The sequence below is a fragment of the Apis mellifera genome, linkage group LG14, assembly GCF_003254395.2.
Source record: "Apis mellifera strain DH4 linkage group LG14, Amel_HAv3.1, whole genome shotgun sequence".
NCBI classification, from domain to species: Eukaryota; Metazoa; Arthropoda; class Insecta; order Hymenoptera; family Apidae; genus Apis; species Apis mellifera.
This window is the reverse complement of record NC_037651.1, coordinates 6,640,001-6,653,466: the sequence shown is the minus strand read 5'-3', so window position 1 is coordinate 6,653,466 and position 13,466 is coordinate 6,640,001. Positions and strand designations below refer to the sequence as shown.

The 13,466-nt window shown below is 20.4% G+C and overlaps 3 protein-coding genes across 7 annotated transcripts in view; 2 read left to right on the top strand and 1 right to left on the bottom strand.

The window, feature by feature from the left end:
* Positions 1 to 247: 247 nt before the first annotated feature.
* LOC494509 (malvolio) lies at positions 248 to 9,314 on the bottom strand. 3 transcript variants are annotated; one of them, XM_006563051.3, is made up of 12 exons: positions 9,260 to 9,314; positions 4,918 to 5,114; positions 4,689 to 4,811; positions 4,371 to 4,597; positions 4,117 to 4,255; positions 3,461 to 3,616; positions 3,178 to 3,336; positions 3,040 to 3,090; positions 2,535 to 2,917; positions 2,245 to 2,455; positions 2,081 to 2,151; positions 248 to 417 (listed from the first exon to the last, which is right to left on the bottom strand). In XM_006563051.3, exons 1-12 carry the CDS (start codon positions 9,297 to 9,299, stop codon positions 351 to 353), a joined length of 1,824 nt encoding a protein of 607 aa, XP_006563114.2. In that variant the 5' UTR covers positions 9,300 to 9,314; the 3' UTR covers positions 248 to 350. The 3 variants fall into 3 exon arrangements, with proteins under 3 accessions (XP_006563114.2, XP_006563115.2, XP_623946.3); XM_006563052.3 differs by lacking the exon at positions 9,260 to 9,314 and adding an exon at positions 5,665 to 5,820; XM_623943.6 differs by lacking the exon at positions 9,260 to 9,314 and adding an exon at positions 5,515 to 5,658.
* On the top strand, positions 8,755 to 11,650 carry LOC412617 (lipoma-preferred partner homolog). 3 transcript variants are annotated; one of them, XM_006563048.3, is made up of 6 exons: positions 8,755 to 9,288; positions 9,524 to 9,662; positions 9,849 to 10,302; positions 10,405 to 10,742; positions 10,861 to 11,276; positions 11,348 to 11,650. In XM_006563048.3, exons 1-6 carry the CDS (start codon positions 9,272 to 9,274, stop codon positions 11,598 to 11,600), a joined length of 1,617 nt encoding a protein of 538 aa, XP_006563111.2. In that variant the 5' UTR covers positions 8,755 to 9,271; the 3' UTR covers positions 11,601 to 11,650. The 3 variants fall into 3 exon arrangements, with proteins under 3 accessions (XP_006563111.2, XP_006563110.2, XP_006563113.2); XM_006563047.3 differs by having other exon boundaries at positions 9,825 to 10,302; XM_006563050.3 differs by having other exon boundaries at positions 9,825 to 10,302; positions 10,861 to 11,280; positions 11,348 to 11,581.
* A 1,310-nt stretch (positions 11,651 to 12,960) lies between these two features.
* Positions 12,961 to 13,466, top strand: part of LOC113219237 (probable serine/threonine-protein kinase clkA) — a gene marked incomplete at its 3' end in the record, with an annotated part of 2,290 nt that continues 1,784 nt past the window's right edge. Inside the window, exon 1 of the mRNA XM_026445179.1 lies at positions 12,961 to 13,466. This exon is cut by the window's right edge and continues 977 nt beyond it.

The following is a 13,466-nucleotide window of genomic DNA, read 5'->3' as shown; positions in this document are numbered from 1 at the left end:
ATTAAATACATATATATATATATGTATATAATACATATATATATATATGTATATATATATGTGTATATATATATATATATATATATATATATATATATATATATATATATACATATACATAAATACAAATGTATATGTATATATATATATATACATATACATAAATACAAATGTATATCTCACATCTCTTTTTATCTCTATGTTAAAAATTTAAAAATTTAATTAATTTCAGTAAAAAACATTTATAGACATTTATAATTTTTAATTTTATACAATTCTAATAAAATTTAGCAGTACGAATCACGAGTATTAAATATTATTTATCACGTTTTATTTGCAATAATATTCTCTCAATATTCTGGTATTGTAGTAAAGTTTCCAGACAAATTTTCTTGAATATTAAATGCTGGATTAGACCTAAAACATTAAAAAAATAGATAATATCTAGATTAATTTTATCAATTGAATTAATAAAAGAAAAAAAAAAACATTTGAAATGTTATGAATTTAAAAAAATTGTTTAAATAATTGAAATAAAATATATAATTTGATTAATACTTTATTATAAAACTATAATAATGTTAAAAATTTATTTGTATTTAAAAAAATTAAAAAAATCTAGTTATATGTTAAGTTTGTGCTTGCATTTGTTAAAATTGTATGTGTAATGAAATATTTAGTTAATCATATGATAAAATGATTTATTAACAAAACTATGATAAATATAGACAAATGATAAACATAAAATAATTAATAATTTTGAATACAATATATTTTATTATTAATTTTCTATTTTATAAATTATAGCAAATTATATCTTCAACTTATAACTAATAGGAATTTATAACTTCAGTAATATTTTATTAGTTTCATCATTATAACTCTTTTTTTATTTTTAGAATTTTATAGTGATTTTAAGAATTTTATATATTGAAAAATATAAAAAATATATAATATATAATATATAAAAAAAAAATATATAAATTTTGATGATAAAGTACATACCATATAAAGTTAAAGAAGACAGATGAAGTTGTTGTGATTTTTTAATATTAAATATATTTCTTTTTAATTGTGATAAAAATTTATAATATGAATTTTTTTGAGTTTTTCATATGTTGAAGAATTTATATTAGAATTTATATACTATGAATTTATGTATTATGTATTATGTATGAAAAAGAAATAATTTATATAATATATTATATGTTTAAAAAATAATAATAAATATAAAAAAAAGTACATTTTATAATATAAAAAAAAATTTTTTTTGGAATATAATTTTTATTTTATAAACCAAAATATAATAAAAATTATATAATATCATTTTTAAAAAGTATAAAATGGTAAAAAAAAAAAAAAAACAATATTTTTATGTGTTAGTATTTATTATAATATATATATATATAATATTAATAATATTAATATTAAACATAAACCATATATGATGGTCAATAAATATTTTTAACTCCATTTTGTATTCAATTCTTGTCAATATCTTAATTCTTGTTTTTCATATATACACACACATACATAGATTTAAAAATTAATGATATTAGATATAGAGCAATTAGTTACATAATATTAAACAAACATTTTATAATATATTATGTTAAGCAAATCTAAACTTATTTTATTAAAAATTATGTTATTTAACGAATATATAATAATGTTTATTTAAATTTTTTATGACAATTACAATGCCAATGAACGGATTATTCTTAAATTTGACAGTAATATATAACATATGCAAATCATTATAATATTTATTAAAAAAATATATAAGTAAAATTGTTATGAATTACTTAAATAAATTTATTTATTAAATAAACAAATATAAAATAAAATATAATTATTTAATTATATAAAATTAGCAGTTATTTTAAAATAATTTTTACAAAAATACATATTATTATATATTCTACACAAAATGTACTTCATTATATTACATTGTTAATTACAATACATATATTTTATAAATGGAAAAAGTAATTTTTTTTCATATTAGTAAATTTTATAAAACAATTAATTAAATTAACTAACGAAATTCTATTATACATAAAATATATACAATTCTTACCTTGCATATATTGCAGGATTTGATAATCCAAGTTTTGTACTTACAGGATTTCCAATATATTTTCTTACAAGCTGCAATAGAAATTAACAATAAAATAATTAATGATATTTTATTATTCAATTTATTTTTTATAATTATTATTTATAATTCAATTTAATACATACCCAATGATTACCAAGAGAAGTTGCACCCATACTCACAGCCATGTGAATAGTCAAATACAAACAAAATAGAAGATACAAAATAGAATATATAGAAATGGCAAGTATCACTGCCCAGTGATGCGGTAAATCTTCTTGAACAGTATTTATCACAAAATATATATTTATAGTTATTACAATAACAGATAATATTGTTGCAACAATCTTATTAACTCTGAAATTTATAAAAATATATATTAATATTGTATACAAAACTAAAAAATTATAAATGTAAAAATAAAAATAAAACCTACATTCCATTTCGGAATTCACCCATAATCTGAGAACTACTAGTAAACGCTATTGTTGGCAATGTTGCAAAAGGTAATTGAAGAGTCATAATAGCATTCAAGATATCATTCATGCCAGTTAAATTATCTATATCACTAAAAAATGCAACGAGAAAAGTTGGAACAATAGCGATCATTCGCGTAAAGAGAACTCGTTTCCAACGAGCCCATTGCAGATTTAAAAATCCTTCCATTGCAAATTGTCCTGCATACGTTCCTGTCATTGTGGAAGACTGACCAGCAGCAAAAATACCAACTGCCCAAATATACATTGCTGCTGCACCAAACGCACAACCGAGAAATATGCCACCTTTGTTAAGATCTATTGAAATAGTAGTATTCTCCTTCTGTAAAGAACAAATTGAAATATAATAACTGAAATATAATGAAATATAATAAAAAATAATGAATAATAAATATCATTTTTAAATAAATAATAAATAAAATATTTAAATGATTTGTTACTTACTGTAAATGTATCTATTCCTAGAGTATAATTGTTATCCTTACAAAGATTATACTAAAATGTAAAGAAATATATATGAATATATTATTTTGAAAATTATAATACAAAATTTCTCTTATAATTTTTAATTCTTGTACTTACAACTTCTAAATTAGTTTTATTATAAAGTCCATCCGCGAATACCGCAACAACAAATACATTAATTATAAAAGATACCAGAAGTGCAATGCATGCCTCAATAAAATAATACATATTTGCCTCTTTTACTTTTTTGGATTCTTCACGATTAATATCCCTTGACTATAAATTATAAAATATTATGTTAATATTTATTTAATATTTGATAAATAATTTTAATACATAAGAATGCCTACTTCCTCAATTTCATAAAAAAGATTATTTATACTCTTTGTTCTTTTCTTACTTTAACAAGAGCACTGTGAAGATACAAGTTATGTGGCATTATAACTGCACCAACAATTCCTACAGCTTGTAGTAACATATTCCTGTCATAATCTTTATACCAAGGTATAAACATTCCACTTATTACTTCACTTTCAGGTGGAGCAGAAACTATATACTAAAATTTGAAAATAATAATTTTAATTTATATATACATATATTTTTTAAAAAATTTTTAAAAGGAAAATTTTTAAATAGTGATTCTACTAGAAGCTAAAATAAATACAAAAGTTAATATATAAAAATTTTTATTAATTAAATTATTTATTAAGTTATAATTTAAACTTATATTTGCAATAAACAATTCACAAAGCAAAATGAAAAGAGAATAAGTGAGTAATGTGAAAAAATAGATACTTCACTCTAACTTCATCTCATTAATTATTAATTACTATATAATTTAATATATAAATTTCAATAGATATTTTTGTATAACAACTTTTATGTTTGTTTTGGCTTCTAGAATTGACTCTTCAAAGATCAACATTCTCATAAAATGAAAAAAATATATCTATAATATATTAAATCTAAATATTATAGATATATTAAATATATCCATAATATATTAAATATATTAAAACTCTACATATAATATTTATTTATTTCCTTAAAATTTACCTCAAATCCAAATGTAATAGCCATTACTGTTATAAGAAATCCAAAAAAAAGTTCTAATTTTCTTAGACCATATTTGTCCAATAATAAAAATGTAAAAGTGTCAATTACTGTAATAAGAACACCACCCCATATAGGAATCCTGAATAATAAATTTTATATTATTTATAAATAATTATATTAAAAAAATATAAATATAAATTATATTTTTTTTTTTAAAAATCCCACTAAAATATAGAAAGAATTTTATTACTTACGTTTTATTTGTTAATAAAGACAAAGCAATAGCTGTTCCTATTACTTCTTGCATGTCACTACCAATTATAGCTATTTCTATCATTATCCATAAAATTATTCTAGGTATTTTTTTATATTGTCTATAACACATTTCTGCCAAATGCAAACCTGTTACCACACCAAGTCTTGCACTTAATCTTTGCATAATAAGGCCAAGAATGGTTGCACTTAATAATACCCATAATAACTAATAAAATAATATAATAAATTAAAAAAATTAAAAAATTTAAACAAATTAAAAATCAAATAAATTAAATTAAATAATTAAAAAAAAATACCTTATATTTTGCAGCAACACCAGACTGTAAATCAGATTCAATATTTCCAGGATCTAAATAAGCTATGGACATTAAAAATCCAGGACCTGTAAAGGCCCATAATTTTCTAAAACTAAAGAAACTCTGTAAAAATCAAATAAAATGAATATAATTAAAAATCTATTTATCATCATTTATCATCTATTTAAAATTTAATACATTAGCCTTTATTGATATCAATATATATTACATTTTCAGTTTCTGGTATGTGAATTCTTTCATCAGCAAAGTATGTCTGATTACTATTAGGTGTTAAATAGGTACTTTCAGTTGGTTTCTCATTATTCTGTACTTCTTTTCTACACTGATGAGACAATGTCGTAACTGTTGAATCATTGTTAGAATCAATAGTATAACTATTCTGCATGGTATATTGATAAAATTTTTCTGAAAAATAATCAATAATTTTTAATATATTTTTAAATATATTAAATATATTTAATTCTAAATATTTAATTCTATATATAATTCAACACTTCACTGTAGTTGAAAAAAAAGCAATAAAAATAATATATTATAAATTACATTATATAAAATCTAATATATCTGTATTTAATAATTCGATAATTGTTATTAATATAATAAAAAATTTGAATAATATTTTATTGAAAACAATGTGTAAATATATTGAATATAACTGTATATATTTAAATGCATATTATTAGTCATGTAACATATTTTATTTACTAATATAAAAATGAATATTAAATTTTCTTTGTTGCAAGAAAAAATAAATTAAAGATAAATTAATTAAATAAATATAAAAATAGATTAAATATCATTTTACCATAAAATTTAGAAAAAAAAACGCTTCTTCATATACGATTAAAACAAAAACATAACTGAAATAAAATACTCTACAAATTTTAACAAAAACCTTCAATCAACTGAATTCACTAACTAATGCGCTGCGACAAGGCAAATGAACAAGACTTACAACACAAGCATCTTTCTTCAATATTCCCCTTCTCTGTCCGAAATATTACCAAATGTGATCTTGGCGGGGATATCCAAACTCATCAGTGACTAAATATTCATGCATAGAATTTATAACCGCGCATATAAGTGTGGGATTCCCCACAGCATTAAAATAACTGCATGTAACTTTTACAGAATATTTCTCATTATCATTATCAGTATCAAATAATTTTTAAAATCTTTGTGACTTCGATTTTTTTATAAATTTGTATTTATATCATCAAAATAACTTACTTATAGTGCTCAATCTGCAATACATTCATTATATTATCTTTCTATTTTAACAAAAATAATTACGTTGTCTGTCATTTTATGTTATTATCTGTTATTGTTTGTTATTGTCTGTTATTATTACATTGTTTCAGAAAAAAAGATGCTTCTTATAAGTTATTTTATTCGAAGAACATATAAATCTAATTTTTCAATCAATTGAATATGATTTAAATTACAAATGACTTTAATATTTTAATCAACTTTAATATATGGAATATTTTGATACATTTATATACGTTATCGTATGTAAATCATGCAATATTATATGAAAATCTTCATTTGACTAATTTGATAATTATTAAATTGAATTCAAAATGTTTCTTGGAAAAAAATTTAAATTTATCTATATTATTTCAATTTATATAAAACTTATATTTCACATAATAAAAAAGAAAAATTTTCTATATATTTGATTGGAAATAGACTATTAATTATATGATTATTAAGATTGTAAAAAATATTTTAATAAATATTAATTGATTCAAATATTTTTTAAATTATAAAATTTATTTTTCTATTCTATTTAAAAATTTATTTTAAAAACTATATCAATATGGTTAATATTTAGTTACAATTTTTTAATTGATAATTTAACTATTACGATATAATTAATTTCTTGTATTTGCTCACGTAGCTTAATATCTAAATTTAATCATATATCATTAATGATTAGATAAATTGAGGATTTGTTATTGATTTTTAACACGTGTGCGTTCTTTTGTGTATTTTTTTAAGTGTTTTTTGTCATATTGATAGAAAAATATATTTCTTAAAATGAGATTTCTCATAGTTTTCCGAGTTTTAAACAAAATATAATGAGAACATTAAAATATCATAAAATTATCGTGTATAACTAACTGCATTCTATATTGAGGACAGTTCGATCCAAATATTTAACTTGGAATATCAAGCAAATGTTTTCTTCTTTATATTAGATATCAGATAGCAGTCAATTCTTAACAGCATAAGAATTATATAATGTATGTATAATTACACAATACTTATTATATAATTATTTTGTTTAATTGTAATTTATAAAAAATTTAAATAAAATAGTCAAATAAAAATTGGAAAAGAATAATTTTTTCTTAAACAACCATATCCATAAAATATCATATTTTATATTCATTGAGATAAATATAATTGTTATCAGTGACGTTCAGTATATAAATTATTAAAGACAGTAATTTTACTACTATGAATAATACGGGATAATCCCAGTAAACAAGGAAAATCTACTATTGAATTCAGAAAAAATTTATCGATTAATTTCTATATTAATTTCTATATTAGAATAAAGATTTTATATTTTTATATATTTGTAAATTTTAAATATAAAATTAAAATAATTCCTTTAAAAGATTCTAATCTTTTATTTCTAACTTATATTTTTTTAAATTTTTTAATGTTAACTTTTTTAGTTGAACATTTATAGTTAAACATTTTTTAATATAATTATTGTAATATTAGTATTGTAATAAATTTAATTATTCAAAAATATTATCTAAAATCTAAATTTTACGATCAGTTTATTATCTATTATTATCTATTTATTTCTCTATCATAAAAGAACTTTTAAGACTGTATAAAAAATTTGTTTTAAAATAAAAATAAATTAATAATAATAAATAATAATTTGACAGAAAAATAAACATAAATTAAAATAAAAATATTAATAAATGCATTAAATCGAATAAAAAATATAATTATAAATAGAATATAAGGTATTTTAAGATATAATCTTTAATTTATAATTAATATATTTATATATATTTATAATTATAAAATAATTGAAAACATATGTTTCTCTTATATATTAATATAAATGATATATTAATTTATCAATATTTATCAATATATTCATTAAATAATATTGATATACGATTATAAAAAATATAATCTTTGACAAAAATATCTTTCATATATTAGTTTCATCATAGAATCATATATTAGTTTGTTAGAAATATAATATATAATTTCTTTGTCTTTAATAAATAAATATAAATGAATACATTTGTAATAATAAAAAATATTTTTGTTATGTAATGTTACAAAAATTTCATGTGTAATGTTATAAATATTTCAATGGCTTATGAAAAAAAAAACAGATTAAAAATAAAACAATTTTTAATTATTCAGTAATCAATTGTTTTTATAATTTATTAGATAATTATAATAATAAAGATAAATTTTTAAAATATATTTTCTGTAAAACATTTTTTGTCTGCTAAAATAGTAAAACTTTTTTGATTATGAAGTTTGTTCATAAAATATATATAATAAAAATAAAAATATGTTAAACATTAATAAACTTTTAACATTAGACAAATATTAATAAACTATATTATTAATATTTAAAAACATATATATATATATTAATATACATATTATAAACGTATATTATATATATGCTTTATTAATATTTTAAATAATATAGAAACATAATAGATAATGAGGTCAAGTATATTAAAAATTATTTTTCTATTATTTAATTATCTATTATTAAAAATGTTTATATTGCATCGAAACCATATTTTTAAAAATGGCGCTGAATATTAATCTGTGTAATTCGTATTACTTTCACATATTTAAAAGAAATTAATATTAAAAAAAAAATAAAGAAAAGAAACAAAAAATAATTAAATTTCATTTAATCTTTTTAAAAAAAATAATTTATTTATACTAAAAATTATAATTTAAAATTATATAATTTTATAAATTATTTAAATAAAAATTATTAAATATATTAAATTTTTAGAGTTGAAATCCCTAGTGAAAAATGTACTTTAAATGAATTTATGACATTCGGATCAAAGATATTTTTTTTTTCATTTAATTAAACTATATAATAATGTGCAATATTGTGATGTACGATTTAGGGTGTGGTGAAGCTTGTTTAAAAATAAATGTGCTTTAATTTCCCAGATTTCTTCATAAAATAATAGAGAATTATTAATTAGGCCATTTATATACGTACATACATCAAAATTATCAATAATTTTTTTTTTTTAAGCAATGAACACGCTACTTTAATTATTGGTTAAATATTATACTATAAAAGAAAAAGAAAACTATAGTTATTAAATTTATATGTATGAAAAAGTCATTGTAAAGGAATTTTTAAAGCTACAAGATAAGAGATTTATGAGTCAGCCATTCAGTTGTGTCACGGTTAAGTGCAGAGTATATCTGACGACTTCTTAAAAATTACTTTATTTTGATTTCGAAAAAATTATTTTATACAAGATATTTATAAAAAAAATAACGATTTATTAACTTACCAGGTAAAATTAATGATTTTTTCAATGGGGTTAGTTCCATTTTGTAATAGAGCTACACAGGTAGCATATAGTTTTATTTGACAAATACAAAATCAAACTGATAATTTATTGCGATAACGTTACCATTATATTATACTATTTTAAACACAAATATAATATATCTATATTTGTTTATATAATTTTTTTCATATTGATTTTTATTAAATTCATATATTTCGTTTAATATAAAGAAAAAATAAAAATATGTAGTAGTGTTGCTTGCAGAAAAATGTCTAATGTTAGTAATTTGGAGCAACAAATCGCAAATTTGCAAATTAATCACGGAGATGGTATTAAAACTATCAAATCTGGAAAGAAAGTTGGCCCAGCTGTACCTCCAAAACCAAAAAAATCTCAGCCACAGGTCAGTATATTATGTAAATATAATTTTATTATTATTAATATCATGTTCTTTTTTCATGACTATTCCATCATTGTATGGAAATATTAATGGTAAAATTAACAAGAATACATTTTTTCAAATAATTTAATTACATAGAATTTAATTATATAAAATATTTTTCAGGTACCACAAAGTTATACCATAAAGGCTGCATCTGTACCATCATATAGTACATTACTTAATAATTCTGGACAAAATGAAAAACCACCAAATTTGTATGTAAATTCTCCTTCACCATACGTGCTATTAAATATGGAAAAAAATGATTTTTCATCTACCACAAATGGAAAAGATATTTCTAAAAATTATCAAAACAACGAAAATTTCTATATTCATCAATCAGATGAGAAATTTGAGCCAAAATATGGATATGATGAAAAAAATCATTATTCAAATATTAGCAATATGCCAGCTCCTCAAGTACCAATTGAAGATCATTCAAGATCAACAAGAAACATTGTTTATAGCAATATAGATCCTCCAATATCTATACCAATTAATAAAACAACTAAAACTGAAAAAGACATAATTTATAGCAATATTCAATGGAATTCTAAACCAGAAAACACATATTGTAATATTTCTTCTGCACATAATAATGGTCAGTTATGAAAAATATAATTTTTTATAAATTATTTTTATTAGTTTAATACTATATTATATATATACTATTTAATATTATATTAAATATTATATGTTATAGATGATTTACCACCACCACCAGAACCTTCCGAATATGTTCCATGTGTACCAGGTAGTTCTTTTCCACCACCACCAGAAGAATTACCACCTCCACCAAGTCCTGTATCGTCTAGTTATAGTGAATTAAGACGTGCTACTTATCAAACTGATTTTCCACCTGATAATTATCCAAATGATATTTATGGTCCAAGTTCACAATCCAGTTCTACATATGAATCTATATATGAACCAATTAATCCTAGACCACCATCACAATTATCTTGTAATTATTCTATGTATTCTGGTTATGGATCTGCTACATCTACTCAGCCTCAAGGAAAAGTATCTCCCGTTAAGGAAGTATGTATAATAATATATATATATATATAATCTTTTATATATATATATATATATATATTAATTTTTCTATTAAATAACTGATAAAAAAATTGTTTTTCAAAAATTATATTTGATTTAGGTGGATGTTCTTACTGATCTATTGGTTCAAGGAATGGAAGATAATGCTGAAGATAATGATATATATGGAATTTGTGCACAATGTGGTCGTAAAGTTGAAGGCGAAGGTACCGGTTGTTCCGCGATGGATAAAGTGTTTCATATTGATTGTTTCTGTTGTTATGTTTGTAAAGTTAATCTACAGGGTAAACCTTTTTATTCACTTGAGAACAAACCTTATTGCGAAGAAGATTACTTAAATACTTTAGAAAAGTGTTGTGTTTGCACAAGACCAATACTTGATAGAATATTAAGAGCCACTGGAAAACCTTATCATCCATCCTGTTTTACATGTGTAGTTTGTGGACAAAGTTTGGATGGCATACCATTTACAGTAGATGCTACAAATCAAATTCATTGTATACAATGTTTCCACAAGTAAGTATATTTTAATTGATCAAATATAATAATTAATTTTATAATTTTAAATTAATATTTTTATTTTATAGAAAATTTGCACCTCGTTGTTGCGTTTGTAAGTTACCAATTATGCCAGAACCAGGTCAAGATGAAACTGTACGTGTTGTAGCATTAGATCGCAGTTTTCATATTCAATGCTATAAATGTGAAGATTGTGGATTGATTTTATCTTCTGATTCTGAAGGACGCGGCTGTTATCCTTTGGATGATCATGTATTATGCAAAAGTTGTAATGCTACTCGTGTGCAAGCATTAACATCACATATGACAACTGAATTATAAATGGCATAAATATAATAATTGCAATTATATATTAAATTGTCAAATTTAAAGTTGCCGTTTTATGAATTTTTAATGTTTAGAAATAAGATAATGTTTATAAATATTTATAAATATCTGATATTTTATATGTTCTTAAAATATTTTTTAATCAAAATGATTTTAATAATTAAATATGAGCAATCTTCTCATTATTTAATTACACCAAGTATATATTCACAATATTTGTATACTTTTTTTAAAGAATTATATTTTGAAATCAATTTTGATATATCTACATGTATGTATATTGAATCACAATTGAAACAAATTTGAAAGAATTTTAAAATTCAAATATTACTGCCTTTACACTGCCATGTTTCAAGAGAAAGAATTTTGAAAAATTAATTATAAATATTTAAGCAAAAAAATTTTAACATATAAAATCTATTCGAAATTAATTTCTTATAATATGATGTTTAATGTGGTTAGAATATCATATATAATATTAAAACAAAATATTCAAATCTCTCTTCTTATCATTAAGAATGTTAGATTATATGACTATGATTATTCATACAATATCAATAATATAAAGTAGAAATTTTGTAAATTATATGCTTCTTTCTATTGATCTAAAATAATTATTCCCATATATTGAATCAATAACATATTTAGATTTACGTTTTATGGTAAATCGTGTGATAGGATAGAATTAATACAATGTATTAATGCAAATATCTTAAATTATATTATATACTTAGCAAGTGAAAAGACTAAATATATTTAGATTTAATTACAAAATGTATTATTGGAACAAATATTGAATAAAACATTAAATATATTTAAAAATAATGCATATTTTTAATTAATTATTCATTAATTATTTTTATCACTTTGAAAAGAATTAGAAATAAATCAACTAAATGAGAAAGGTAAATACATAAATACAATATATATGTACTGGAGCATTGTATATTTCATATTTTTAATGAGATTTTTATTATATATTTGCAGGAGAGATTCATACTTATTTTAATCTATACCTTTTTTTACTATGGCTCTTCCATCTATATAATGTTCATGCACAGATGTTTTTATTTTGTTTTTAAATATATGCATCTCTTATACGTAATATATTTTTTTTATTATCTTTGAGTACTTAGATTTTTTGTTGTACAACCTACATGTCATTTTATGTATAATTTATGTTTTCTTTTCTTAATACATCAATTTCTGTGTTTTAGGAGGCATGCTTTATAGATTGTGGAATGTGTCTTACTTATAATTACTTTTAAGAAAATGAACTCAATAGACTCTTATACATATATTAGTAAGTGCAATCACTAATTGGTAAACAAAACAAAAAAAATCTAATCAATATATTTCTTAAGATTGCACCATATAGATTCATTATTTTATAAGTATTTAATAATTCACTTAACAATACTGAATTATTGCAAGCTTGCTAGTCTTATTCTAGCAATATACTATAAGCAAAAGAAATTTAGCAAAAAGATCGAATTAATAAAAAAATAAATAGCTACTCGTGGAATAACAAAAATCTTTCATTATATGATGATAAAATCTATTTCACGTAACGTAGTGTGAATATATAATAATCCACAATCGTAAAAAGCACACCGCTCTTACACTGTGTGTATATAATATACATCAATTATATTTCTATATTCAACTACGCATACCCGCTAATATCTATCTTAGACTCTTTTTATATTATAATATACTTTGCGAAGTATATATTATATTTTATTATCAGCACCATTCTACGTTGAATTTAGTACACGTATAATAATTGCAATTAAACGACTCGTTTCTTAATATACGTTTCGTTCGCTAGTTAAACCAGTACCAAACTGAACATAGAAT

What these genes read in the sequence shown, in the direction of transcription:
- LOC494509 (XM_006563051.3), bottom strand. Translation starts at nt 9,299, where the DNA reads ATGGAACTAACCCCATTGAAAAAATCATTAATTTTACCTG. An exon ending in ATAAAACTAATTTAGAAGTT is followed by an intron (nt 3,091 to 3,177) that starts GTAAGTACAAGA and finishes TTTACATTTTAG; the next exon opens with TATAATCTTTGTAAGGATAA. An exon ending in AATCCTGCAATATATGCAAG is followed by an intron (nt 418 to 2,080) that starts GTAAGAATTGTA and finishes TTAATGTTTTAG; the next exon opens with GTCTAATCCAGCATTTAATA.
- LOC412617 (XM_006563047.3), top strand. An exon ending in TTCTTCTGCACATAATAATG is followed by an intron (nt 10,303 to 10,404) that starts GTCAGTTATGAA and finishes TATATGTTATAG; the next exon opens with ATGATTTACCACCACCACCA. An exon ending in TGTATACAATGTTTCCACAA is followed by an intron (nt 11,277 to 11,347) that starts GTAAGTATATTT and finishes TTTATTTTATAG; the next exon opens with AAAATTTGCACCTCGTTGTT.